At 36.0% G+C, this 25,013-nt stretch overlaps 13 protein-coding genes across 13 annotated transcripts; 7 read left to right on the top strand and 6 right to left on the bottom strand. All coding sequences in view use genetic code 12, as the record gives it.

Annotated features, from left to right (window-relative positions):
* Nucleotides 1-321: 321 nt before the first annotated feature.
* Nucleotides 322-1,866, top strand: QDR1 (multidrug transporter; the record flags this gene model as incomplete). Its single annotated transcript, XM_002545558.1, has 1 exon — nucleotides 322-1,866. One exon carries the CDS (start codon nucleotides 322-324, stop codon nucleotides 1,864-1,866), a length of 1,545 nt encoding a protein of 514 aa, XP_002545604.1.
* A 320-nt stretch (nucleotides 1,867-2,186) lies between these two features.
* Nucleotides 2,187-3,392, bottom strand: YDJ1 (type I HSP40 co-chaperone; the record flags this gene model as incomplete). Its single annotated transcript, XM_002545557.1, has 1 exon — nucleotides 2,187-3,392. One exon carries the CDS (start codon nucleotides 3,390-3,392, stop codon nucleotides 2,187-2,189), a length of 1,206 nt encoding a protein of 401 aa, XP_002545603.1.
* Nucleotides 3,393-3,880: 488 nt separating this feature from the next.
* SRV2 (adenylate cyclase-binding protein) lies at nucleotides 3,881-5,428 on the bottom strand (the record flags this gene model as incomplete). The annotated part of the gene is made up of 1 exon (XM_002545556.1): nucleotides 3,881-5,428. The coding sequence occupies one exon, from the start codon at nucleotides 5,426-5,428 to the stop codon at nucleotides 3,881-3,883; it is 1,548 nt and encodes a 515-aa protein (XP_002545602.1).
* Nucleotides 5,429-5,706: 278 nt separating this feature from the next.
* Nucleotides 5,707-8,037, top strand: CTRG_00382 (uncharacterized protein; the record flags this gene model as incomplete). The annotated part of the gene is made up of 1 exon (XM_002545555.1): nucleotides 5,707-8,037. The coding sequence occupies one exon, from the start codon at nucleotides 5,707-5,709 to the stop codon at nucleotides 8,035-8,037; it is 2,331 nt and encodes a 776-aa protein (XP_002545601.1).
* Nucleotides 8,038-8,134: 97 nt separating this feature from the next.
* Nucleotides 8,135-10,006, bottom strand: CTRG_00381 (rRNA (cytosine-C5-)-methyltransferase; the record flags this gene model as incomplete). Its single annotated transcript, XM_002545554.1, has 1 exon — nucleotides 8,135-10,006. One exon carries the CDS (start codon nucleotides 10,004-10,006, stop codon nucleotides 8,135-8,137), a length of 1,872 nt encoding a protein of 623 aa, XP_002545600.1.
* A 201-nt stretch (nucleotides 10,007-10,207) lies between these two features.
* On the top strand, nucleotides 10,208-11,608 carry CTRG_00380 (tRNA 1-methyladenosine methyltransferase subunit; the record flags this gene model as incomplete). Its single annotated transcript, XM_002545553.1, has 1 exon — nucleotides 10,208-11,608. One exon carries the CDS (start codon nucleotides 10,208-10,210, stop codon nucleotides 11,606-11,608), a length of 1,401 nt encoding a protein of 466 aa, XP_002545599.1.
* A 46-nt stretch (nucleotides 11,609-11,654) lies between these two features.
* CTRG_00379 (S-adenosylmethionine-dependent methyltransferase) lies at nucleotides 11,655-12,581 on the bottom strand (the record flags this gene model as incomplete). Its single annotated transcript, XM_002545552.1, has 1 exon — nucleotides 11,655-12,581. One exon carries the CDS (start codon nucleotides 12,579-12,581, stop codon nucleotides 11,655-11,657), a length of 927 nt encoding a protein of 308 aa, XP_002545598.1.
* Nucleotides 12,582-12,846: 265 nt separating this feature from the next.
* On the bottom strand, nucleotides 12,847-14,232 carry CTRG_00378 (mitochondrial 37S ribosomal protein uS4m; the record flags this gene model as incomplete). The annotated part of the gene is made up of 1 exon (XM_002545551.1): nucleotides 12,847-14,232. The coding sequence occupies one exon, from the start codon at nucleotides 14,230-14,232 to the stop codon at nucleotides 12,847-12,849; it is 1,386 nt and encodes a 461-aa protein (XP_002545597.1).
* Nucleotides 14,233-14,550: 318 nt separating this feature from the next.
* EAF7 (Eaf7p) lies at nucleotides 14,551-16,056 on the top strand (the record flags this gene model as incomplete). Its single annotated transcript, XM_002545550.1, has 1 exon — nucleotides 14,551-16,056. One exon carries the CDS (start codon nucleotides 14,551-14,553, stop codon nucleotides 16,054-16,056), a length of 1,506 nt encoding a protein of 501 aa, XP_002545596.1.
* Nucleotides 16,057-16,314: 258 nt separating this feature from the next.
* On the top strand, nucleotides 16,315-19,122 carry CTRG_00376 (mismatch repair ATPase; the record flags this gene model as incomplete). The annotated part of the gene is made up of 1 exon (XM_002545549.1): nucleotides 16,315-19,122. The coding sequence occupies one exon, from the start codon at nucleotides 16,315-16,317 to the stop codon at nucleotides 19,120-19,122; it is 2,808 nt and encodes a 935-aa protein (XP_002545595.1).
* Nucleotides 19,123-19,151: 29 nt separating this feature from the next.
* CTRG_00375 (RNA-binding snoRNP assembly protein) lies at nucleotides 19,152-20,930 on the bottom strand (the record flags this gene model as incomplete). The annotated part of the gene is made up of 1 exon (XM_002545548.1): nucleotides 19,152-20,930. The coding sequence occupies one exon, from the start codon at nucleotides 20,928-20,930 to the stop codon at nucleotides 19,152-19,154; it is 1,779 nt and encodes a 592-aa protein (XP_002545594.1).
* A 680-nt stretch (nucleotides 20,931-21,610) lies between these two features.
* RPL15A (60S ribosomal protein eL15) lies at nucleotides 21,611-22,225 on the top strand (the record flags this gene model as incomplete). The annotated part of the gene is made up of 1 exon (XM_002545547.1): nucleotides 21,611-22,225. One exon carries the CDS (start codon nucleotides 21,611-21,613, stop codon nucleotides 22,223-22,225), a length of 615 nt encoding a protein of 204 aa, XP_002545593.1.
* Nucleotides 22,226-22,972: 747 nt separating this feature from the next.
* Nucleotides 22,973-24,739, top strand: ADE17 (bifunctional phosphoribosylaminoimidazolecarboxamide formyltransferase/IMP cyclohydrolase; the record flags this gene model as incomplete). The annotated part of the gene is made up of 1 exon (XM_002545546.1): nucleotides 22,973-24,739. One exon carries the CDS (start codon nucleotides 22,973-22,975, stop codon nucleotides 24,737-24,739), a length of 1,767 nt encoding a protein of 588 aa, XP_002545592.1.
* Between the last annotated feature and the right edge of the window lie 274 nt (nucleotides 24,740-25,013).

The following is a 25,013-nucleotide window of genomic DNA, read 5'->3' as shown; positions in this document are numbered from 1 at the left end:
GTATCACCAGACACAGTTCGGAAAAACTTTTCGGAAAAAATCGCGACAAGGCTGCATATTTTATTTCTTTTTTTTTATTTTTTATTCATTTTTGCATAGCGCATCCCTTTTAACAGCCATCAACTTGAGGATCTAGATTTCAGTACTAAAAGCTACAGCAATAATGGTTCCATTTGCCCATTTGGTGCAATAATATATATACCTGTTTAATTTCCCTACTTGTAGTTATTATTTTTTTTTGCAGTATTTCATTATTTTTATTTATTTATTTCTATATTTATTCAATCACTTGTATATACATAAACCTTGAAACATACTAAGATGCCTAATAAAGAAGAATTTGATATAGACAAAGTTATAAACTCCAAAAAATTAAAGACCATTGAATCACATACAGAAAGGGAACCTCCTTATACTATTTTTTATTCACATGATAAACTACTATTGATTATTGTTTTATCTTTGGTTGGGTTTTGGAGTGCTATTTCAAGTCCCATTTATTTCCCAGCTTTACCTACAGTTACAAATTATTTCCATATAACTCCTTCAGTGCTGAATATTTCAGTTGTTTGCTATTTAATATTTCAAGGTATTGCTCCTACAATATCATCAAATTTAGCTGATACTTTTGGTCGTCGTCCGGTAATATTGGCAAGTATCATCATCTTTTGTGCTGCTTGTATTGCTATTTCTCAAACAAATGTCTACTGGTTATTGGCTTTGTTACGTTGTGTACAAGCAGCTGGTATTGCTCCTGTATTTTCCATTAGTTCTGGTGTTGCTGGTGATATCTGTACTCCAGCTAACCGTGGTGGTATGGTTGGTGCCGTCTCCGGTTTACAATTAGTTGGTAATGGTATCGGTGGTTTAGTTGGTGCAGCTTTAATTGCTGGATTCGACTCTTGGAGAGCCATTTTTATCTTTTTATGCATTGGTGGTGCTGTTACTTTTGTATTTGCATTCTTTGTTTTAGCCGAAACCTCAAGAAGAATTGTTGGTAACGGTTCTATCGTACCAAAAAACATCATCAACAGAGCTCCATTGATTTACCTTCCTCATTTCAAGAAAAGAATGAACAATGCTGTGTCAACTTTACAACCAAAAGGTCCATTTGATATCTTGGGTCCATTCAAAATTTTCTTTGAAAAAGATGTCTTTTGTGTCAACTTACCCCTGGGTATGCATTTTGCAGCTTGGACAATGGTTTTAACTTCGCTTTCAACTGAATTAGAATCAGAGAAATATAATTACTCAGTCATGCATGTTGGTTTAATTTACTTACCTCAAGGTCTTGCTTGTTTCGTTGGTTCAATCTTAATCGGCCGTGCTTTGAATTGGTACTATAAATACAGAAAAAATCAATATGATAGACAAATGGATGATGTTCCATTAGATGAAAGACCTCCATTTAACTTAGCTGCTACCAGATTAACTTTAACCATTATTCCATTGATCTTTATGATTATTGGGTTAATTGTTTTTGGATGGTGTATCCAATATAAACAACATATCATTTCCATTATTATTTCAACAATTTTGATTTCATTCTCCGCTTCTGTGATGATGGCTATTTGTACAACTATGTTGGTTGATTTCCATCCAACACAAGGTGGGGCATCTGCAAGTTGTGTTAATTTAATGAGATGTTGGTTATCTGCTTTAGGTGCCGGTGTTTTAGATAAAATGATTGCCAAAATGAATTTAGGTGGTACTTATACTTTAATTGCTGGTATTTGTATCCTTACCGATTTCTGTTTACTTTATGTCTTATACAATGCTCATCAACAATTTGTCAACTATGTCCTGCCTAACCAAACTGCAGTTAATTCAGATGCTGAAGATGATGAAACTCCAGCTAAAATTTAATAGCATTTATTTATAGAACAACAACAACAACAACAACAAAAAAACAACATTAATATATTATTATAGACAATTTATAGATATGACTTAATACACTTTACTATTTAATAGAATTCACGAGGATAATATTCACGCGTTTAACTATATTAAACCAAAGTCAAATAGAAATCGCAAAACTATTTCTCTCTCTTTCTCTCTATATAGCAGCTTATTATTATAATTTAGTTAAATTTTTTTTTATTTATTTTTTTTTATTATTGCATTGTAAGCTTTATCTAAAACCTAAAGAAAACCCATAAATACACTGACAGAAGAAAATGAAATTATTGAGAGGCACATTGAACACCTGGACCACCACCTTGACCTTCATCATCTGAGTCATAAGCATCTCCTCTTCTTCTACTTTGTTCGTGTTGAGCAGGATTGTAGTCAACCATTTCACATTCGTCAATTTCAGCATCTTTTGGAATTTCAGTTTCTTTTCTTGGAGGCAAGATGTTGGCTAATTCCTTCAATTTTTCTTCACTTGCGAAATTGTTTTCTGGGAATTTGACAGTGAATTTCAACAACAAGTTACCTCTTCCACTTTGTCTATAAATTGGCATACCTTGACCTTCAACAACTTTAACTTCACCAGGAGAAATAATTTCACCAGGTTTGACAGTGATCTTGACATAATCACCAGAGATATCCTTGAGTGAGATAGTACCACCACACAATGCAGTAGCTAAATCAACTTCGTATTCCATAAACAAATCATTACCCTTTCTTTGGAATTGAGGATCACGTTTTTCATCAACAATGAAAATCACATCACCTGGAGTAACACCTGGGGATTGATCACCTTCACCGGAAAAGACAATTCTTTGGCCATCACGCATACCTGGTTCAATATGGACTTGCAAGATCTTTCTTTCAGATTGAGTTTTGGCACCTTTACAGGTCTTACAACGATCCTTTGGATCACACAAGTCACCAGTACCTTGACATTTGTCACAAACAGTTTGGAATCTTTGAATCATAGGACCCATTTGTTTAGTTACAAATTTCATACCAGTACCATGACAATCTGGACATTCTTGAACTTTGCCAGCAGCACCACCACGACCATCACAGTCTTTACAAAGAACGGTTTTATTCAAAGCAAGTTTAACAGATTTACCTTTGTAAAGATCAGCAAGAGAACATGAGATGGAGTGTTTGATATCTTTGCCTCTAGCTGGACGTTGAGGACCACCATGGAAACCGCCACCGAAAAATTGACTGAAAATATCATCGGCGTTCATTCCTGGACCACCTTGACCTTGTAAACCTTCTTCACCATATTGATCATAAATACTTCTCTTTTCAGGATCACTTAAAACTTCATATGCATGAGAGATTTTCTTGAATTTTTCGTGAGCTTCAGCCAGAGGATTCTTATCTGGATGGTATTTAAGTGCAGCCTTTCTGTAAGCCTTCTTTAAGTCCGATTCAGAACATGAAGGATCAACATTCAACAATGTATAGTACTCGTTCTTGGTAGACATGATTTAGTAGTTGTTTGGTTGGGCAACGAGGATTATGAAGAGAAAATTTTTCTAGTTCCTTTTGAATTTTATATATTTTTTTTTTGCTTTCTTTTTTTTTTTATTTTTTCTGTCCAGTCTTCTCGCGATTTTACTAATACTGGTAATCATACCGATACTATGCAGTACCTAATTTTTTTTTTTGCTGGTATAAAGATTGCTTGATATCTCCACTGGAATGTTTTACTAGTTTTTAAAAAGTAGTGCTAATACTACTACATAGGCTGATAAGTTTTCCTAGAGGCATTACTCACTGTAAATGAATAAAAATGTGTATATTGAATCGTTCTGTTATTGGTGCACGTTCTTAAAAATCAGTAATAATGGAAGGTTCTAGAAAAAAAAAATATTTTTTGTATGCTTTTCTTAATTTTTGCAACTACTAGAAAGTTCCAAATCCTTGAGAGATAATGTGGATCTATCGAGAGTGCGCATTGTCATAGTTCCCATTAACCAGCATGTTCAACAATTTCACTGACCAATTTGCCATCAACGATTCTGTTTAAGATTTGTTCTGGGATAGCTAATTCATTGTAATCGTTGTCACCCGTTGGAACGTTAATATTCAAAGCAGTGGTACTACTTGTAACAATTTGACAGTCATGATCAACACTCTCTTTAGATAAGTAAATGGTACCTTCATCGGATTTGTCAATGTTGATGGTTGGAACCAATCCAAGAACTTGAATACCAAATTTAACTGCTTTCACAACATCAACACCAGAAATTAATGAATCAATAACAAGACTGACATTCTTATTGTTTGAAAGAAAGACGTTATTAGCCTTGCCTTTCAATTGAATAGTGACAGTATCACAGTTGGAGATGAAAACTGATTGTTGAGGTTCAACATCAATAGTGATAATTGAGTCTGCATGACTATAGTTCAAGATTTGCCACTTGTTGTCAACCAATTCCTTCTTAGGTGTTTTTGGTGGTTGTGCAGTAGTAGTTCCAGAAGCAGTAGAAGAAGCACCACTATTGGAACCTGATAAACTGCTTGGTTTCTTTGGTGGACGAGGAACTTGTTTTCTCAATTCAGGATTCTTGTGTGTCATTTCCGAAGGTGAGACTTTCTTCAAACCACTAGTGATAGCACTACCTTGGTTAATTTCTTGAAACAAGGCAGCTGGAGATGGAGCAGCTGGGGAAGGAGTAGCTGGAGTAGCTTCAAAGACTGAGGCTGGTGGAGGAGGAGGTGGTGGAGGTGGGGCAGAACCACCAGTAGGAGCAGATTTTGCTGGAGCTGGAGTAGGATTGGCAGCGGCATAAGCTTCAGAAAATGGACCACCTTTAGCATAAGAGTCTTTCACATAAGTTTTCAAACTTTCAAAGATAGATAAAAGTTGTTGGACCCATGGTTTGTTTTCTTTGATAACCTTATTGGTCCAATAGACGGCAGTGTCTTTAATGTCGACAACATATTGAATTGGTTCGTCGGTAAACACCCAAATAATAACATTTGAAGCTTCTCCAAGAGCGTTTAAATAGTTAGATCTAGTAGCTTCTTTCAATTCAAAAATCTTCAGAATCTTTTCCTTCAAAATGTTAGTCAACGCCTCTTTGGTACTGGCATCAGCCTTTGCAATTGCATTGCTGACTTCATCAAAAGTATCTTTAAACAATTGAGCAGCTTTTCCAGTAGAATCATCCACTTTCTTGGAGGTCTCAACAAATTCAGCAAGTGTTTTCAAGATAGTTTCGTCTGATGGAGTTGAAACTGGAGCAGGAACTGCGGCACCACCACCACCAGCAGCAACTGATTTAGAATCAGAATCTGTAGGAACACTCTTTGCAGTTGAATCGGTACCTTCAGGTGGAATAATAGCCTGTTCAGCGGCCTTAGCTCCAATACGTTCAACACCGAATTTCTTCTTGTTGACTTCTTCTTGGAAAATAGTAATATCTTCAAGACGTGAAGTTGCTGCTTCTAATCTCTTCAAGATAGTAACAATATTATATCCCTGAACATTGAATTGATTTTCTTCAGTTGACATTTTGGTTTGTAATGTTTGTTGTTGCCAGATCAATTTAGAACGGTAGAACAACAGATTCCAAACAAAAAAAAAAATAGAATCGCTCTGGTGAGTTTGAAACACGGACAACCGAAATTAACAACCATGAACACTTTGTTCACCATTAGTACACGACCTCGTAGTTTCAACCTTTCAATTTCTCTCTCTCTTTTTTTTTTCAACCGTCTTTCAGTTTTGGGAAACAAATCAGTAGCTCTTGTTTTCATTGTATCTTCATTAATCATCATTTGCAAACCTGAATGTCTCCAATTAAGGTTAAACCAGAAGAAGAGGTCTTCCCACCTCAAGAGATACACTTACTCAAAGATGCAAATTTTGGAGACACATCCTACCAAGAACCATTCTACAACAACTATCAGCCACACGTACCTATTGCAATAGATCTTGGAACTTCAACATGGAGAGTAGGGTTGACCAATTCATCAGAACCAAATAATATTTTTCCTGGATTGATATCCCGTTATAGAGATAGAAAGGCTTTGAAAACATTGACAATCGTGGGGAATGATGTATATTCCGATTCTGTTTTGCGTTCAACTATAAAGACTCCGTTTGATGGTCCATTGATAACAAACTGGGACTATATAGAATTCATGTTGGACTATTCCTTCGAACATCTTGGTGTAACAAGCGATAATGGGAAGTTGAACAATCCAATTATTATGACAGAACCAATAACTTGTACCCACAATCAACGTAAATCAATGTATGAACTTTTGTTTGAAGCATACCAGGTACCAAAAGTGAGTTTTGGTATCGATTCATTATTTTCATATTATGCCAACTCATCAGGAAAATCTAGTGGATTGGTTATTGGTGCTGGTAATCAAGCCACTAGCATTATTCCAGTTTTAAATGGCAAGGGAATCATGTCACAAGCAAAGAGAATTGACTGGGGTGGAGATCAACTGCAACAATATTTGTCTAAATTGTTGACATTGAAATATCCATATTTTCCTAGTAAATTGAATAGCAACCATACAACAAATTTATTCAAGGATTATTGCTATGTGCTGAAAGATTACCAACAAGAAGTTAGTCACATATTAGACATGGATATCTTGGAATCAAAAGATGTGGTTGTACAGGCACCTGTGGAGATTGCCGTCACAAATGAGAAAAAGAAAACTGACGAAGAATTGGCTGAACAGGCTGCCAAAAGAAAGGAACAAGGTAAGAGATTACAGAAACAGGCACAAGAGAAGAGATTAGAAAAACTAGCACAGAAACAAGAGGAATGGGATTATTTCTCCAAATTCAAGGAAGATAATTCAGAATTATCATCCGAAGAATTCGAATCCAAAGTAATTGCTAATGGGTTTGACGATTTAGATGATTTCAAAAAATACATGACATCGTTAGAAAGAACATTAAAGAGGGCCAACCAAGGTGAAGACGATCCCGAAGAAGAAGAAATAGATCCTGCAAAGGCATGGCCATTAGTTGATATTCCTGATGATCAATTGACTGAAGATCAAGTCAAGGAGAAAAGAAAGCAGAAACTTCTCAAGGCTAATTTTGAAGCTCGTGAACGTAACAAAGAGATCAAAAGACAAGAAGAGGAGGCTAAGTTGAAGGCAGAACGAGAGCAACAAGAATGGCGTGATCGTGACTTGGATGATTGGTGTACTACCAAGCGTTTACAATTGGCTGAAGCTATAAGCAAATACAAGGAAAAACAAAAATTGCTAGAATCATTTAAAGATAGAAAATCTGCTGCTGCTCAACAACGTATGAAGTATATTGCTGACTTGGCCAATGATGAAAATGGGTCCACTTCGAGTCAATCAAGAAAGAGAAGACGTAATGCCAATGCTACTATAGATAATGATCCAAATGATACATTTGGTGCAAATGACGATGATTGGAACATGTACAGAGAAATCACAAATGCATCTGTTGAAGAAGATATGGAAAAAATAAACAACGAAATCTTATCTTTGGAAGACGAGTTGTTGCAATATGACCCTAATTTTCACCATGAGGATACTTTTGCAGCTGCTTCTACTTTTGATTGGAAAAATCTGGTGCTTCATAAGTTTATTCATGGTCCTCGTCCAAATATCACTATAGCCATGCAAGCTGAAGGATTACTGCCCGATGAAATAGCGTCACATCCAGAAATGATTCGTAAAAACCATCAAATTCATTTGAATGTCGAAAGAATTAGAGTTCCGGAAATACTATTCCAACCAAGCATTGGTGGATTGGATCAAGCCGGAATTAGTGAAATTGCCAAAGATTTGTTAACAAGAAGATTAGACGGAAATTTTACTATTGGAGGCCAATCTTATGATGTTGCGAAAGACATTTTCTTGACTGGTGGGTTGGCATCATTACCTGGTTTCCAACAAAGAATAGAGACAGATTTCAGAAGTTTCCTTCCCATTGGTGCACCAATAAATGTCCGTACTGCAAAAGACCCATTATTAGACTCATGGCATGGTATGTACAAGTGGGCCAATAACGAACAAGATTCCAAAAATGGATACGTTACAAAGGAAGATTACGAAGAGTATGGTGCTGAATATATTAAAGAGCATGGATTAGGTAATGTTTCTTTAAAATAGGTCATTGTTGACCATTGCAATAAGCAAATCTCTTTTTATAATGTTATGTATTAATGAAAATAATCAGATACACAAGTTTATACGTTTTCAACCTAGCTTACTTCTTTCCAGCATTAGGATTAATACCTTTCTTTTTCAAGTTGTCCTTTTTGGATTTTTCAATGAACTTTTCATCTTCTTCATTATTGAACTCAGCGAAATCATCATGAATAATACCTTCTTCTTCTGCTTCAGCTCTAGCAGCATTTTCCTTTTCTTTAGCACCGGCTTTGGAAACATCATGTGGAGATGGAGCAATTTTCTTAAACTTGGCTACGTAGAAACCATCGACATTGTAAGTGTGAGGATAATAACGTCTAGTTAAAGCAATCTTTGGGTTGAAATGTTTACCACGATAAGAGGTAAAACCTTCTTTACCTATTGTCAAACCAGTGTCTACCAATTTAACATTTGGTCTCTTTCTCAAAGCGTAATCAACAACAGCTTCGTTTTCATCGACAGCAATTGAACAAGTAGAATACACTATAACACCACCAGTAGGTGAGTTTGCATCTACAGAATCAATGGCTGATAATAACAATTGCTTTTGTAAATGAGGAATTTGCATGAAATCCTTTTCAGTACGACTGACCTTAACAGAAGCATCTTTAGCAATAACACCAGTACCAGAACATGGAGCATCCAACAAAACTCTATCAAAACCACCAATAACTTTAGGGAATTCTCTAGCATCGTAATTACACACAATTGTGTTTTTACATCCTAATCTATGAATATTTGCAATCAAGGACTTGGTACGTGCTTTATTGGCATCATTAGCGAAAACACACCCTGTATTCTTCATCAAAGCAGAAATATATGTAGTTTTACCACCTGGAGCAGCAGCCATATCCAATATACGTTCATTTTCTTGAGGTTCCAAAGCCATGACTGGCAAGAAAGATGAAGCAGCTTGTAAGATATAATGACCAGCCAAATATTCTGGTGTAGCACCAATAGGAACTTGTGAATCAAAGATTTGCAAACCAACTTTAGTCCATGACCCGATTGGTTGTAAATTGACACCCTTATTGACTAAAGCTTGAGCCAAATCTCTTCTTCTTGTCTTTAAAGTATTTGTTCTTATTGTGACTGGTCTGGCAATTTCATTGGCTTCAAAGAATTCCATGGCTTCAGCTGGGGAGAATAAGTTGAACAACTTTTCAGCCAAGAATTCAGAATATCCAAAATATTCACAGATATCTTTTAATAATCTATTAGTGTAGTCTGTTCTGGATTTACCTTCTTCGGCCAATTCTTTGAAATTTTCCAATACTTTAACAATTTCAAGCATTCTAGTTCTAACCATGGTAACATCTTGAGGACCTTGTTCCATCAATTCTTCTTCTTCTGCAGTTGGTAAAACTTTAGCTCTTGGTTGTTTGGTTTCACCTTCAAGTAATTCCTTTTCAGCTTCTTCGGCTTCTAATTGTTCTTCTTCATCAAGTCTCTTAGAATAAAGTTCCATGTTTTGGGCATTCAAGTTTTCTAAATCTTCATCTTCATCATCAGAGAACATTGGTCTTGCTCTATCTTCTTCATCAGAGTCAAGATCTTCACCATCAATATCAAATTCATCATTTTCAACATCAAACTCATCGTTTAATTCTTCTTCATCATCATCGTCGGAATCATCAAAAAGGGATTTCTTAGCTGATGCTAATTCTTCCAAATCTACTTCAGGTAAATCTGCATCTTCTTCTTCTTCGTCGTCACTTTCTTGTTTTTTGGATTTGGATTTAGATTTCTTAGACTTTGATGCTTGTTCCGGTTTAGAATTAGTAGTTTGTTTCACTTTTTTAGTAGTAGGTAATTCATTTTTTGTTTCAGTAGATCTCTTTCTTTTTGAATCCTTTTTAGGACCCATAGTAGCTTGAAATTCATCAAGACTTGGTGGTGCTGCTTGCTTATTCTTGGCTCTTCTACCCATGTTGATCGATAATGTATTATTAAGTTAATCCTTTATGATAATACAAAATTTTCCAATAATTAGATGAAAGAAAAAAAAAAAATCCAAGCGATGAGATTACGATGCGTACTTTGGTGAAAAAAAAAAAAAAAAATCAAAAAAAATTGCACACTATCGATCCGCTCATTGGTCTTCACCATACATTAAGAATTTTGCTAGATAATGTCAAGCACTGAATTCAAGAAAAGTAAATCAATCATTCAGTCAGGTCAACATGTGTTGATTCGTCTACCATCAGAAGGTTTAAGAATAGTACATTTACAAGATACAGGGGTCATAGGTTTAGGAAAATTTGGACAATTCGAGGTGTCAAATATCTTGGGATACCCATTAGGTACTTCTTTTGAAATATTGGAAGATCAAAAAGTGAAACCAATTAAAAGTATTTCAACTTTGGATTTGCAAGATTCAGATGAAAGTACTCAGCGTCAAGAATTAACAAAGATTTTTAGTAATAGTGCGGAGAATAATCAAAACATTATTGACATTGGTGGGAAGATTCAAAAGTTATCAAAATCTGATATTGATGAGTTAAAGAAACTGGGAGCAGGATCCAGTATTGGTCAACTAATTATTGAGAAAATTATTGCTGGTCATGAAGGATTTGATAAAAAAACCATATTCTCCCAACAAAAATATTTGAAAAGAAAACAACAGAAATTTTTGAGACGTTTTACAGTTGATTACCTCGGTGGAAGTGAGTTGTTAGAATACTACATTGAAAAAGATTTATCTAAAGTATTGGATCTTAGCATTGAAAGTTTAGGCTTAATTTTGACATATGCTAATGTGAGACCAGGTGGTAAATATCTTGTTATCGATGAAACTGGTGGGATTTTGACTTATGCCATGATGGAAAGAATGAATTGTGAGGGTACTATTGTTTCTATCCATGAAAATGAACATCCAAACTTGATCTCCTTGAAATATGCTGATTACAGTGATGAAACCGAATCTAAAGTCATCAAGAATATCAACTGGTTGCAATTCCTTGAGCCGGAAAATGAAAGAATTCAATGGACAGATATGACTGAAGAAGAACTTAAAGCTGTTAAAAATAAACCTCAGTATTTTAAACGTCGTGAGCGTGCATTGCAAATCAACGGAGTTATTGATATGGTTGTAAACGGTAATTTTGATGCTTTAATAACAGTTTCCACTTTACATATTCCAGGAATTTTGGACCATGTTCTTCCAAAGATTGGTGGTTCCAGACCTGTTGTTATTTATAACCAATACAAAGAAACCTTATTGGAAATCCAACAACATCTTGGGCCAGATAAGAGAGTATTAGCACCAGCTATCTATGAAACCAGGGTAAGACCATATCAAACCATTCCAGGAAGAATGCATCCAGTTATGTCAAATAGAGGTGGCGGTGGTTACATCTTGTGGGGTACTAGAGTTATACCTCATCATGAAATTACTGCTGTTGGTAAAGGGTTTGCCAAAAGAAGAAAGACTGAAACTTCTACTGTTGAGGGTGACGAAACTCCAGAAGTCGAATCTGAAAGTATTCAAGATACTCCAGCTGAAACCACGCCAGAAATTGTAAGTACTTAGAAAGTTTCCATGTATATTTCGTCGTCATTACATATAAATAAATACATTACTTGTCATAGATATAATCGCATAGCTTGTTGAAAATATCAAACTTACCGTCTTCCTTCCAGCCAAGAACACACCTTACTTTCAGAGCACCATCTTTCATGATTCCGACTTTCCATGAGTTGAGGTTCTTTTGGACTTCGGTGTTTACAAAATCAGCTTGATCTTTATATCCAACTTCAAATATAAAACCTTCTGCGGCGGATTGTATGACGATGTTTTGTAGTAACGCATAATAAAATTCACCATCCCCAACTAATGCTAGTTTGGGTTCATACAATCTAACGGACTTTTCAACTCCATCCTGTCTTGCTGATCGGACATAGTCTTCCATTGGAATGTATGGAGGGTTTGAAGTGATCAAATCTATTCTTGGAATACTTAACTTGCTGATGATTTCTGCATCAAAGACATCGCCCAAGTGATAGTTGAGAGTAACCTTATTGTGAGGATACTTTTTCTTATACGCTTCCAAGTTTTCAATCGCTAGCTCATACGCTTTTCCAGATACATCAAATCCATGAATTTGTGGTGCATATTCCCGTAACTCGTGTGCCATTAACAAAGGAATGCACCCAGTTCCAGTACATACATCCAATATCAGAAGTTCATCTTGTTTTGGGATTTGCTTCAATGCGTGTATCAACTTTATACACCATTCCTCAGTTTCCCACCGTGGAATTAATACCCCTTCTCTACATATGATACTCAATTCTCCAAAAGGCTGGGATTTAAGAATATATTGTAATGGCACAAGCTTTTGACGTTGAAGAACAGCATTGGCCCATTCGTAGGGAGGTAATTCATTCTTAATCCATTTCAATTCCATTACAGCTCGCTCAATGGTTCTGTTTGCTGGTAGTAATGGGGGTAACAATGGTGATATCTTCCTTGCTTGCCGTATAAGCTTTGATGTAATCCTTGTCATTGGTTATTCCGAGGTAAGTAGACGATAATGTGATCCACCCTGAAATGAATTTTTCACTTTTTCTTTAGGATATTTATTTTTTTTCTTTTTCCTCGTAGGGTTTCCTTCTACTTTTACGAATGACTATCTATCCCCCCTCCCCCACATAAATATAGATTAAACCGTTTAATGTTGTGTATTTACAAATGTTTATATATATATATATATGAATAGATCTCTTAATAACTATGTACAAAAATGACAAAAATATAAAGCACGAGAGCGTCTAAGCCTTACCTTTTCTGACATAGTACATGTAAGCTCTTTCATGAACATGGTCTGGGAATGGAGAGATTACTTCAGAATGGCCAGGTCTAGCAATTGGGTCTCTTAAGTAAATAGCGTGACATGTATCAAATGAGATTTCTATGTGAGAAGGCAAAATAGCAAATGCACCCAAGAAAGCTCTTGGTTTCCATGGAGTGAAGTATGATCTTGAAGGGTCTTTTCTTCCGAAAAGATGGTTTTGCCATGGCAAAGTAACCTTGGCCTTGGATTCGTCTTCCAAAATAGCTTCTTTGTTTAATTTTGTGGCTGGCTTTAATTTTTCAGCAAATGATGATTCAAAGAACTTGTTTCCAACACCATCTTCAAGGCTTTCAAATTCAACACGAATTCTTTCCCATTCACTTTTTTGTAATTCACGTAAGGTAGCAATAATTAATCTACCAGCAGCTTTTTCTTCTGGGGATCTTTCATTGTCTTTAGCAAACAATTTGCTAATGTTTTCTTCTGAAGGTTCACTGATCAATGGGTGTTTCTTTTCAACCAAACCTTGGTAAATTTGTAAACATTTGGCACTTGGAATTTTACCGTACTTGTTGAAAGTCTCTTCAGAAACAGCAGCTCCTGCAGCATTACCCAATTTCAAAATATCAGACAAAATAGATTCTCTGGTGACTTGATCTTGTTGTATCTTCATCAACTTCTTAGCACTATTAACGGAGCTTTTATGTTGTTCAGAAGCTTCGGCTTGTCTCAAAGTATCCAATGATTCTGGCTGCTTTTGTTTCAAATTCCAAATTTTTTCTGGGTTCTTCTTAGCTTCATAGACATAATGGTTCCAGGACTTGATTTGTTTTCTGTCGACACTCAATGCTTTTTCTAGACTTGGCTTGTCTTTACCCAAGGCATATAAAACTTTTTCTGGATCAACGCTGAACACATCCCCACTTTGTAATGGGAAAGAAGGATATTTCATGACGACTCCATTAACTTTGACAAATCCACCAAGAATAAATTGCCTTGCTTGTCTAAGGGAACTGGCAAACATACTTCTAAACAAAGCAACTTCTAATCTCTTTTCCAAGGTACCGAATGTTTGCAAAGTGATTGGAGTAGGAGCAACATCACGACCTTTTAAGGATGCATCTAATTGGGAGTATGTTTTCAAATCCTTGTCGAATAATACATTCTTGAAGTGTTTTTCTCTAAGATGTTCCCCATGGTACTTTCTTGTTTCACTTTTGGCGGCCCATTTTTGTTGGTATAATGTTTTACCAAAATACAGTAAAGGATCCTTTCTGTAAACATTAAACAAGTTCAACTTGTTCATGGACATGGTAATATTCCCTCTCGTCATATGACGGAGCTTGTCTACTTTTCTAGGCATGGTCGAGTATTATAACAGTAGAGGTTTTCCTGTTGTATCAATATGAACGATTTCACTAGGACGATTTGAAAATTTTTCTTCTCTCTTTTCATTCCCTCTCAGCGGTTTGGATTTTTTTCTTCCTCTCTCTGTCTCTCTTTTGTTCTGCGTATTTGGTTTCGCACATTTTCTTCTTCGTCAATGTTTTTTTTTCCCTTTGTTGTTTTTGCTATTGGATTGATGGAGAGAACTCGTAACTATAGGATATTAAGTGTCCAGATATTTATCATAGGTTGAATTGTATTATAATCATTTAGACTTTAGGTACATTTGATAAAGATGTCAGATTCATCGTCAGAAAAAAATCCACTGTCATCACCTTTAGACCGTAAATGGTCAATTGAAAATGAAATCCAGCTTTTTAGTCTAGTTTGTGATTATAAACCTGCGGGTCATAAGAAACAGGAAAACATTAAAATGATAATAAATAAGGTAAACGAATCATTAACGCCTGAAGAAAAACCATTTACTGAAAAGGATATATGGCAGAAATTGGGATCACTATACAATTTGTCAAGAATTGATCAAATTGAAGAATTACTGAGTGGTAGTACTAGCAGTGGTGAAGAAAGTAGCACAACCACTAAGAAACAAGAAGAGGTGAAAATAAAAGAGGACAAGGAAGAGGAAGAGGAGGAAGAGGAAGAGGAGGAAGAGGAAGAGGAAGAGGAAGAAGAAGAAGAAGAAGAAGACTCAAATGACTCAGAAGTTTCCGAGAAAACTAAAGAAGTTTCAGCATCATCAGCAACACCTTCATCGAGGAAATCAACTACTCCTGAACCAAGTCAACGAAAAACAAGAAGTGTAAGAGACACTACTAAGACACCTCGTGGATCACGAAAGGGAGCAAAAGATAATGTCAAATCTGACAATACAGATGACAGTGATAAAGTAGAGGAAATAGAGAAGGATGGGGAAAGTTTAGCAGAAGAAGTAAAAGCAAGTCTGAATCAAGATAATTCTGATGATTTAAAAACAGAAACTCCGGGAGAAAAGGATGAGATGGAGGATGAAGAAAAAGAAGAATCGCCAAAGGATGATCTGACTGAGAAGACCAATGCTCTGTCAGAGAATGTTGAACTGGTAACTGATGAAACAAAAGAAGCAAACGAGAAGGAAGACGATAAAGAGAATGGAAATGAAGATAAGGAAGTACTGTCAGATGAAGCAGAAGAGCTGGAGGTTGTGAAAGAAAATGAGAGAGAAGGTGATAACGAGAAAGAAGAAGAAAAGGAAAAGAAAAATAACGATGAAAAGGAGAAAGAGGAAGTCGATGGAGAAGAAGATGAGGAAGAGGGTGATGGAGAGAATGATGGAGAGAATGAGGAAGAGGAAGAGGAAGAAGACGAAGAAGAAGATGGCGAGGAAGATGATGATGATGATGATGAAGACAATGACGATGGAGAGGAAGAAGAGGAGGAAGAAGAGACGCCAGAACCTGTTCCAGTGCCTAAACGTACAAGAGGTAGAAAATCAAAAGCAGCAGAGGAGAAACTTCGAACACCACCCCCTGCTACCAAGAAAAGAACAAGGCTGACTGTGAAATTTGAAGAAAAACCAACCCCAGCATCAACAAGAAAGAGACGTGCACCAGCTGGATCCGTATCACCACAACCACCTCCAAAGACACGTAGAAGAACAAGATCCGAAACCCATAGTCACGATAATGAACGATCTGATGATCACCCTGATACTGTTGAACAAGAAGAACTGAAGCCAGTTACAAGGAGATCTAGCAGAATTTCGAATGAATCTAAAGTAAGACGTAGTACTAGAAAAAAGTAATATAGGACACTGCTATATAGATAATATAAACCATTACAGAAATTGCAATTGGTAGTAATGATAGACCAATCGCGTGCTACTAGGGCGCGTCCCTGTCGTATATTCTATATTTCTCACTATTTTTTTATTTTTTTTTTTTCACTTCTTCACTATATGATCCGATATTTCGCTGCGATCTCTGTCATAAAAATAGACGAATAGATCAAGATCATCTTTTTGAAGAAGGTTCCAAATTTTTTTTTCCAGAGATATATTTAAATGTTTAAGTTGGTACTACGAAGAAGTGAATACTGCTTACTTCGTGTTTTTAGTTTTGGGGGAGCTCGATATCATGCAACAGCAGCTTCAACTACAACTACTACCACAACAAAAAGTACAAATCCACAGTTGGAAAATTGGGATAGAGGAGCTAGAACGCAAAAGACATCCCTTACACCGTTATTCAATACAGTTAAAAAGTTGATTGATTCAAATCCAGGATGTGTTAGCTTGATACAAGTTGGAAGTTTTTATGAATTGTATTTTGAACAAGCAGAAGAATATGCTCCAAAATTAGGAATAAAACTTGCAAGTAAAAAAACTTCAAACCATATAATCCCATTTGCAGGCTTTCCCGTAACTCAACTAAAGAGATTTGCAGAAATGTTAATTCATGATCATAAAGTGAATGTAGCAATTGTGGACCAATGTTCTCTTGGTAGCAAAACAGACCTGCAATTAGTCCACCGAAAAATATCACGAATCATAACACCAGGAACTTTAATTGATGAATCCTTTTTAAATTTCAATGAGAATAACTATTTACTTTCCATTTATTTACCACCTAATGCAGTTAAGCTACCAGCTGATCCTGATTTGCAAATTGGATTATCTTGGATTGATATCTCTGTAGGAGAATCATTTGTTCAACTGACTACCTTGGGCCAATTGAGTTCGGATTTGTCAAGAATTAATCCAAGTGAGATTTTGATGCAAAAGGAATTACAGAACAAGGAACTACATTTAGGAAAATGGTATGGTCCTTTGCAGGAGTTGAAACGATATCTGTTACGGTATCATTCGGTTACTATGTATTCTGATTTGAAACAAAGATTTGATTCCCATGTCCAGAAGGTGCGTAAGCATTTTGAAGATCTTACAGTGAGAGAGCATGCAGCATTAAATATGATATTATCATATATCAGCATCAACTTACCAGACTCCAACATTGTATTAGATTTACCTACACGTTATGTTAATGAAAATTGTTTGCAGATGGATTCCAGAACCAGAGAGGCGTTAGAGTTGACGGAACGAACCATTGTTGGCAGGACGTCAGCTGTAGGATCATTACTTTCTACAATTAAACGAACTTGTACACTGTCAGGAACAAGAATGTTGACAGACTGGGTGAAGTCACCGTTATTGGAAATTGATGAGATTAAATATAGACAAAAGTATGTGGAACTTTTCTTGAAAAATGATTATTTAAAGATTGTTACGCGACAACAACTACTGCAAATTGGTGATTTTATAAGAAATTTACAAAGATTAGTAATAGGAAGGGGTGATTTGGCAACTCATTTACTTCATACGGCAGCATCCATTCAGAAATTACAAAAATTAAGAGATTTTTTATCAGAAGAGTATAACAAGAAACCTAAAAATGCCCCAGTTTTAAAAAGCTTTTTGGAAAAATTCAAAGTTCCTCAAGAAATTGCAGAGGAGATTTTGAGCGTGATTGAAACAGAAGAAGTGACTTCTGGTGATCAGACTGAAGGTTCAGACTATGTTCAAGAAGAAGACACTGTTCCCGCATATGGCAATTTAAGTTCTTATGGAAACAACTATAGCGAGAAGTATCGGGTTAAGAAAACTGAAGAGAATGACCATGATACATTTTATTCGGTTCGTAAGGACTACAATGAGGCATTGCGTGCTTTACATGATGATTTGGAAGTGTTGGAAAACAAGGAAACACAATTCGTGAATGATTTGCGTGCAACATTACACGATATTGATCAAAAGCTTACCTTGTCAAAGAAAGATTCTGTTGGGAAATATGTCAACTCGATTCTCATTAGTGGGAAAACATCATCAATCGAAAAGGCTTCTCAAAAATTGAGTAAAGATATTCTTTACACAAAGAAAATGTCACTTTTATACAGACCAAAAAAATGGAATGATCTTCAACATGCCATTAATGAGAAGCAAGCGTCGATTTTGTTAATAGAAGATGAAATCATGAATGAACTTAAGCAGAAGGTAATCCAAAGGTTCTCGGAATTTCGAGAGTTGGCTAGATTGGTTGATTTCTTGGATGTAACAGCATCGTTTGCCATAATAGCAGAAGAAAATAATTGGGTTTGTCCAAATTTGATTAAAACCCCTAAACTTTCCATCCAAGGAGGGCGTCATGTTGTCGTTGAATTTAGTTTGAAGCAGTCAGGAAACATGTTCATCCCTAATGATTCTGCAATGGGTGCAGAAGGCAACTTGTGGGTGATTTCAGGACCAAATATGGGTGGTAAAAGTACATTCTTGAGACAGAATGCATTGATTGTAATTTTAGCACAAACGGGATCTTATGTTCCAGCAGATAAAGCAACAATTGGTGTAGTTGATCGAATATTTACCAGAATTGGTGCATCAGATGATTTGTATAATGATATGAGTACATTTATGGTAGAGATGGTGGAAACAAGTAATATATTAAAGAATGCAACTCCTAGATCACTTGCAATAGTGGATGAAATTGGAAGAGGAACAAGTGGTAAAGAAGGATTGGCTATAGCATATGCTACATTACTTGGTTTGTTAAATGACAACAAGTGCCGAACTTTATTCGCCACACATTTTGGTAAAGAGTTACAAGAGTTATTAGTTGAAAATAGCATTGATCAGAGCAATATCAGATATTTTAGAACCAGAGTTATAACGAGAGGTACAGTAGAAGGTGATTTCATTATTGATCATTCTTTGGAACCTGGAATAAGTGAACGGTCTCATGCTTTGCAAGTTGCCAAAATGGCAGGTTTCCCTGAAAATTCATTAGAAATTGCCGAAAAAGTTTTAGATAGATTATAGATTACTTCTCTATATAAGTGTATTTTAATTTAATGAGGTGGTTGAGGAGGATAATTTAGGTTTTGACTATTCTGTAAATGTTGTAAGAGCATATTTTGAAGTTGTGCCAATTGAGCAGGATCGACTTGTGTATTCTGCATATTGTATGGTTGTTGTTGTGGGGGTTGGAAGTATTGATTTTGTTGTGTGTAATTTTGCTGTGGGTAGCTTTGCTGTGGGTAACTTTGTTGTGGGTAGCTTTGCTGATATGGATTGTTGTATCCTTGGTTTCCCTGGTTTTGATAATATGGTTGTTGTTGAGGTGGGAAATTTTGATACTGATTAGGTGTGTTACCGTACTGATCACTCTGTGGGTAGTATGGCTGACCATATTGAGATTGTGTCTGTTGATGTTGTTGGAAAGATGATTGTGGTGGTGCTGGTGGTAGAGCTGCTGCTGCTGATTGTTGCTGTTGTTGTTGTTGTTGTTGTTGTTGGTAAGTATTGTATACGTTCGTATTCTGTGGATTAATCAGTCTGCCTCTATTTTGCAACCCAGTTCTGTTAGAAGTAGAAGACAATGGGGTATATGGAGCTACGTTTTGTCTCTTTGTTTGGGGTACCGGATTCAGTTCTATTGCTCTCTTGTTCTTGTTGCTATTTTTCTTCTTTTTCTTTGCTTGTTTTGCAGCCAGTTCTTTTTCATCATCAGAATATTCTTGTTCTTCTTCAGGTAATTCCTCATCATGACAATTACTTGCATCAGTTCCTTTGATATGTTTGATTGAATCGGTATATAAAAACTGTGAGTCTGGAACAACATAGTAAACACTCTTGCCCTTGCAACCTTTGAATTTATTAAACTCGTCTTCAGAGTTAAATTTAACACTGTAAACTGGCTGTTGAACTCTTCCAAAAATTTCAAACAATGGCCCAATTACTGTTCTATCTTCAAAACAAAAAATTGATTTCTCTTGTAGAACTCTAAATTCTCCTGATGTTTTTGCCTTGATAATTAAGGTATTTTCGACCATACCTGTAATTTCCCCAATTTCTTCAATAGGAGCATTCTCTGGTATTTTATAATCTTCTGGTAATGTTGGTGCCTTTTCATTCAAGATTTCATGTGTTGATTTAACTGGGCCATCATTAGATTCTTCTTCTTCGTCATCAAGATCCCCAAGTTCCTTCATATCGTCGTCGTCATCATCATCAGATGAACTGTCATCATCATCATCACTGCTACTACTTTCATCTGAACTTGACTCATCATCCGAGGAAACATCATCCACATTGATCTCATCATCAGACAATTTTTGAACTTCTTCAACATTGCTTTCAGTGCTAAGGAAATTTTGTACTGTTGCTTCACCTACAGTATTTTCTTCTTGATCAGTATTGTTGATTATCACAATATTCTCGCCATGGAGTGGAGGTTTTAAATCTTCATGGATCTCACTGGATGTGGTGTTTGAAGTTGTTTCATTTGTATTGATATTATGTTCCTCTTGTTGATTATCCGATGTAGTTATGTCATTTTGTGTCGTTTCTGCGAGAACAGTTGAATCTGTCACTTCGGTATTATCAATAACGGGTTCCTTGGTAACAATAGGTTCTGTGGTAGTAGCAGAGACTTCTGTTATTTCGGCAGTTGCATCGGGCACTGCAATTTCAGTTGTGGCATTTAATGTTTCTGAATGATCTTGCTCTTGTACATTGACTGTATCGGTGGTTTGATTCACACCTTCTTGACTCTCAGAATTCAGACTAGAGACTTCCAGTATTTCAACCTTAGAGATTGTTTCTAAAGGTTCATTTGATGCATCCATTGTTTGTGCTTGTTAGATGATGAATAATTAAGTATGGTGTTACTATTTTAGTTCCGATGATCATCTCAGATAAATTTACTAATTTTTTTATTTTTTTCTGGAGATTTCTACGCGTATTAGCACGTGCATATAGTACACGTGATTAATACAATTGTAACATCAGCCTTAATACCTTCATTGAACTGTGGTATATCATAGCAGCTATCATAGATTTCTGGCATAATTTGGTACCATCAGCATTAAATCTATTTTGTTATTTATGATTCTGTATTAGATTTGTATAATTTTGATATAAATTTCCAACAAATTCTAGTAAATATTAGAACATTTCTTCATATCGTATACAATATATCCATACCGTTTTGTCTTGTTAACTATATGATCTTAGCACTTGTTTTGTTTGTATATCTGGTTATTATATTTACAATATCATCATAATTGATCATCCAAATCACGTGCATTTAAACTTATTTAGGGTTACAGACCTAGTCTGAGTTTTTTTCTTAGTGCGCATCGGATTATTTCTCACTCAAAAAAATATTAGTGTCAATCACTGTAGGGGAGAAAATTTTTCAGTATAGCGAAACAGATTTTTCAATGCACTTTTTATTTTAGTTTTTTTTTTATTTTTTTTTTTTCCTGTTTATTTCATTAACTACCACCGAAACTAAGTAACAACAATGGGTGCCTACAAATATTTGGAAGAATTGCAAAGAAAGAAGCAATCCGATGTCATGAGATTCTTGTACAGAGTCAGATGTTGGGAATACAGACAAAAGAATGTCATTCACAGAGCTTCTAGACCATCTAGACCAGACAAGGCTAGAAGATTAGGTTACAAGGCCAAACAAGGTTTCGTTATCTACAGAGTTAGAGTTAGAAGAGGTGGTAGAAAGAGACCAGTTCCAAAGGGTGCCACTTACGGTAAACCAACCAACCAAGGGGTTAACCAATTGAAATACCAAAGATCTTTGAGATCCACTGCTGAAGAAAGAGTTGGTCGTCGTGCTTCTAACTTGAGAGTTTTGAACTCCTACTGGGTTAACCAAGATTCTACCTACAAATACTTTGAAGTTATCTTAGTCGACCCATCTCACAAAGCTATCAGAAGAGATGCTAGATACAACTGGATCGCTAACCCAGTTCACAAACACAGAGAATCTAGAGGTTTGACTTCCGCTGGTAAGAAATCCAGAGGTATCAACAAAGGTCACTTGTTCAACAAGACCAAGGCCGGTAGAAGACACACCTGGAAGAAGCACAACACTTTGTCCTTGTGGAGATACAGATCTTAGATTTAATTCTAAGATTATGTTGTCCATCTTGGCTAAAGCTAAATTGGTATTGTTTTCGCTGTGTTTCATTTTCTAATTGTGTATATTAATTGTATATTAATAGAAGAACAAGACTACGTGCCAGTTTTATTCAAAATTAAATTATGTGTTGTAGAGTCATATATCCGAGTCTCAAGTTTGAGTAGAAGAATTTCAGTTTAATGGTTTCGAACCAATTTTTCGTCTCTAAACGTATAAAATTTTAACAACACAATACAAAAAGCTCATCGACTTATCAACGCAAAAAAACAACAATTAAACAGAACAATCCACACAACTGTGAGTCGACAGATCCCGAGTCAAATTATATGAAATGTAAAGTAATTTAATGTGGAGCACAAATGAGAAGGCAATAAATTATTATTCATTTACTCTTTTGTTTTTTTCTGGTGTATTGTGTTCCAACATCGCGACATCAAAATGTCGTCCTGGTAATAATCCAATAAATTACTCACACAAAAGTTTGATCCCGTCCACCATCTTACACGCATCCGCCGATAATCTCTCTTTTGCTCACTCGTTCACACACACACACACACACACACACACACAACTCAGTGCCAGTATATAATTTTGCCCATAAAAAAAAAAAAAAAAAAAAAAGAAAGAAAAGAAAATCTTTACATCTTAGAAAACTTTTCTTATTGTTATAAGCTCATCACTAATTCCTCCTCAAGTCTAGTCTAGCCTATTTCAAATTCATCAATTATGTCTCAACAAACAGCAATTGTCAGTGTTTATGACAAAACCGGGTTATTAGATCTTGCCAAAGGTCTTATTGCCTCTAATGTCAGAATCTTGGCCTCTGGTGGTACTGCTAAGTTAATGCGTGAAGCCGGTTTCCCAGTTGAAGATGTCTCTTCCATCACCAAAGCTCCAGAAATGTTAGGTGGTAGAGTTAAAACCTTGCACCCAGCTGTTCATGGTGGTATTCTTGCCAGAAACTTGGAAAGTGATGAAAAAGATCTTTTGGCCCAAGGTATCGACAAGATTGATTTCGTCGTCTGTAACTTGTACCCATTCAAAGAAACCGTTGCCAAGGTTGCCGTTACTATTCCAGAAGCTGTTGAAGAAATTGACATTGGTGGTGTCACTCTTCTTAGAGCTGCTGCTAAGAACCACAATAGAGTTACTATCCTTTCTGATCCAAAGGATTACGCCGTTTTCTTACAAGAATTGAAAGGTGGTAAGATCACTGATGATTTCAAGAAACAAATGGCTCTTAAAGCTTTTGAACACACTGCTGAATACGATTCTGCTATTTCTGACTTCTTCAGAAAACAATACTCCGAAAACGTTTCTCAATTGCCATTGAGATACGGTGCTAACCCACATCAAAAGCCAGCTCAAGCTTTTGTTGCTGAAGGTGAATTGCCATTCAAAGTTTTGAACGGTTCTCCAGGTTACATCAACTTGTTGGATGCTTTGAACTCATGGCCATTGGTTAAAGAATTATCTGCTTCTTTGAACTTGCCAGCTGCTGCTTCTTTCAAACACGTTTCCCCAGCCGGTGTTGCTGTTGGTTTGCCATTATCTGACATTGAAAAGAAGATCTACTTTGTTGAAGATATTGAAGACTTGTCTCCATTGGCCAATGCTTACGCTAGAGCCAGAGGTGCTGACAGAATGTCCTCTTTCGGTGATTTCATTGCTCTCTCAAACATTGTTGACAAGCCAACTGCTCAAATCATTTCCAAGGAAGTTTCCGATGGTGTTATTGCCCCAGGTTTCTCTGATGAAGCTTTGGCTCTTTTGAAAAAGAAGAAGAATGGTAAATACTGTATTTTGCAAATTGATCCAAACTTCACCCCAGATGCTTTAGAAAGCAGACAAGTCTACGGTGTCACTTTACAACAAAAGAGAAACGATGCCATTTTCAAAGGCTCTTCATTCAAAGAAATTGTTTCTAAGAATAAGGGTTTAACCGACCAAGGTGCTATTGATTTGACCATTGCTACCATTGCATTGAAATACACTCAATCCAACTCTGTTTGTTACGCCAAGAACGGTATGGTTATTGGTTTAGGTGCTGGTCAACAATCTCGTATCCACTGTACCAGATTAGCTGGTGATAAAGCCGACAACTGGTGGTTGAGACAACATCCAAAGGTTTTGGGTTTCAAATGGGCTAAAGGTACCAAGAGACCAGAAAAATCCAATGCTATTGACTTGTATGTCACCAACCAAATTCCAACTGAAGAACCAGAAAAATCTGAATACGAATCCAAATTTGCTGAAATTCCAGAACCATTGACTGCTGAAGAAAGAAAAGAATGGTTAGGTAAATTATCCAACGTTGCTTTGTCTTCTGATGCTTTCTTCCCATTCCCAGATAACGTTTACAGAGCTGCTAGATCAGGTGTTAAATTCATTGCTGCTCCATCTGGATCTGTTATGGATAAAGCTGTTTTCGCTGCTGCTGATGCCAACGATATTGTTTATGTCGAAAACCCAATCCGTTTATTCCACCACTAGGGAATATCAATTACATAGTATGTTTATATGATTTTCATTTATTATTATTATTATTATTAGTATTATTTTTTTTTTTTCATCTATTATCGTGTGTTTAACTTTTATTTTTAATTTTGAATATTTCTATAGTAAAGGATTAATATTAAAACTATGATTCATGTTATTACCGTAATAGGCAGTCTAAGAACAAAGAACAAACTCTCACTATGAAAATTTTTAGAGTGCGAGTGAGTGAGAGAGAGAGGACAACACACGTCAACATGAATCTTTGAAA

Source organism: Candida tropicalis, assembly GCF_000006335.3.
Source record: "Candida tropicalis MYA-3404 genomic scaffold supercont3.1, whole genome shotgun sequence".
NCBI lineage: Eukaryota > Fungi > Ascomycota > Pichiomycetes > Serinales > Debaryomycetaceae > Candida > Candida tropicalis.
This window is presented reverse-complemented; position numbering and strand designations above follow the sequence as displayed.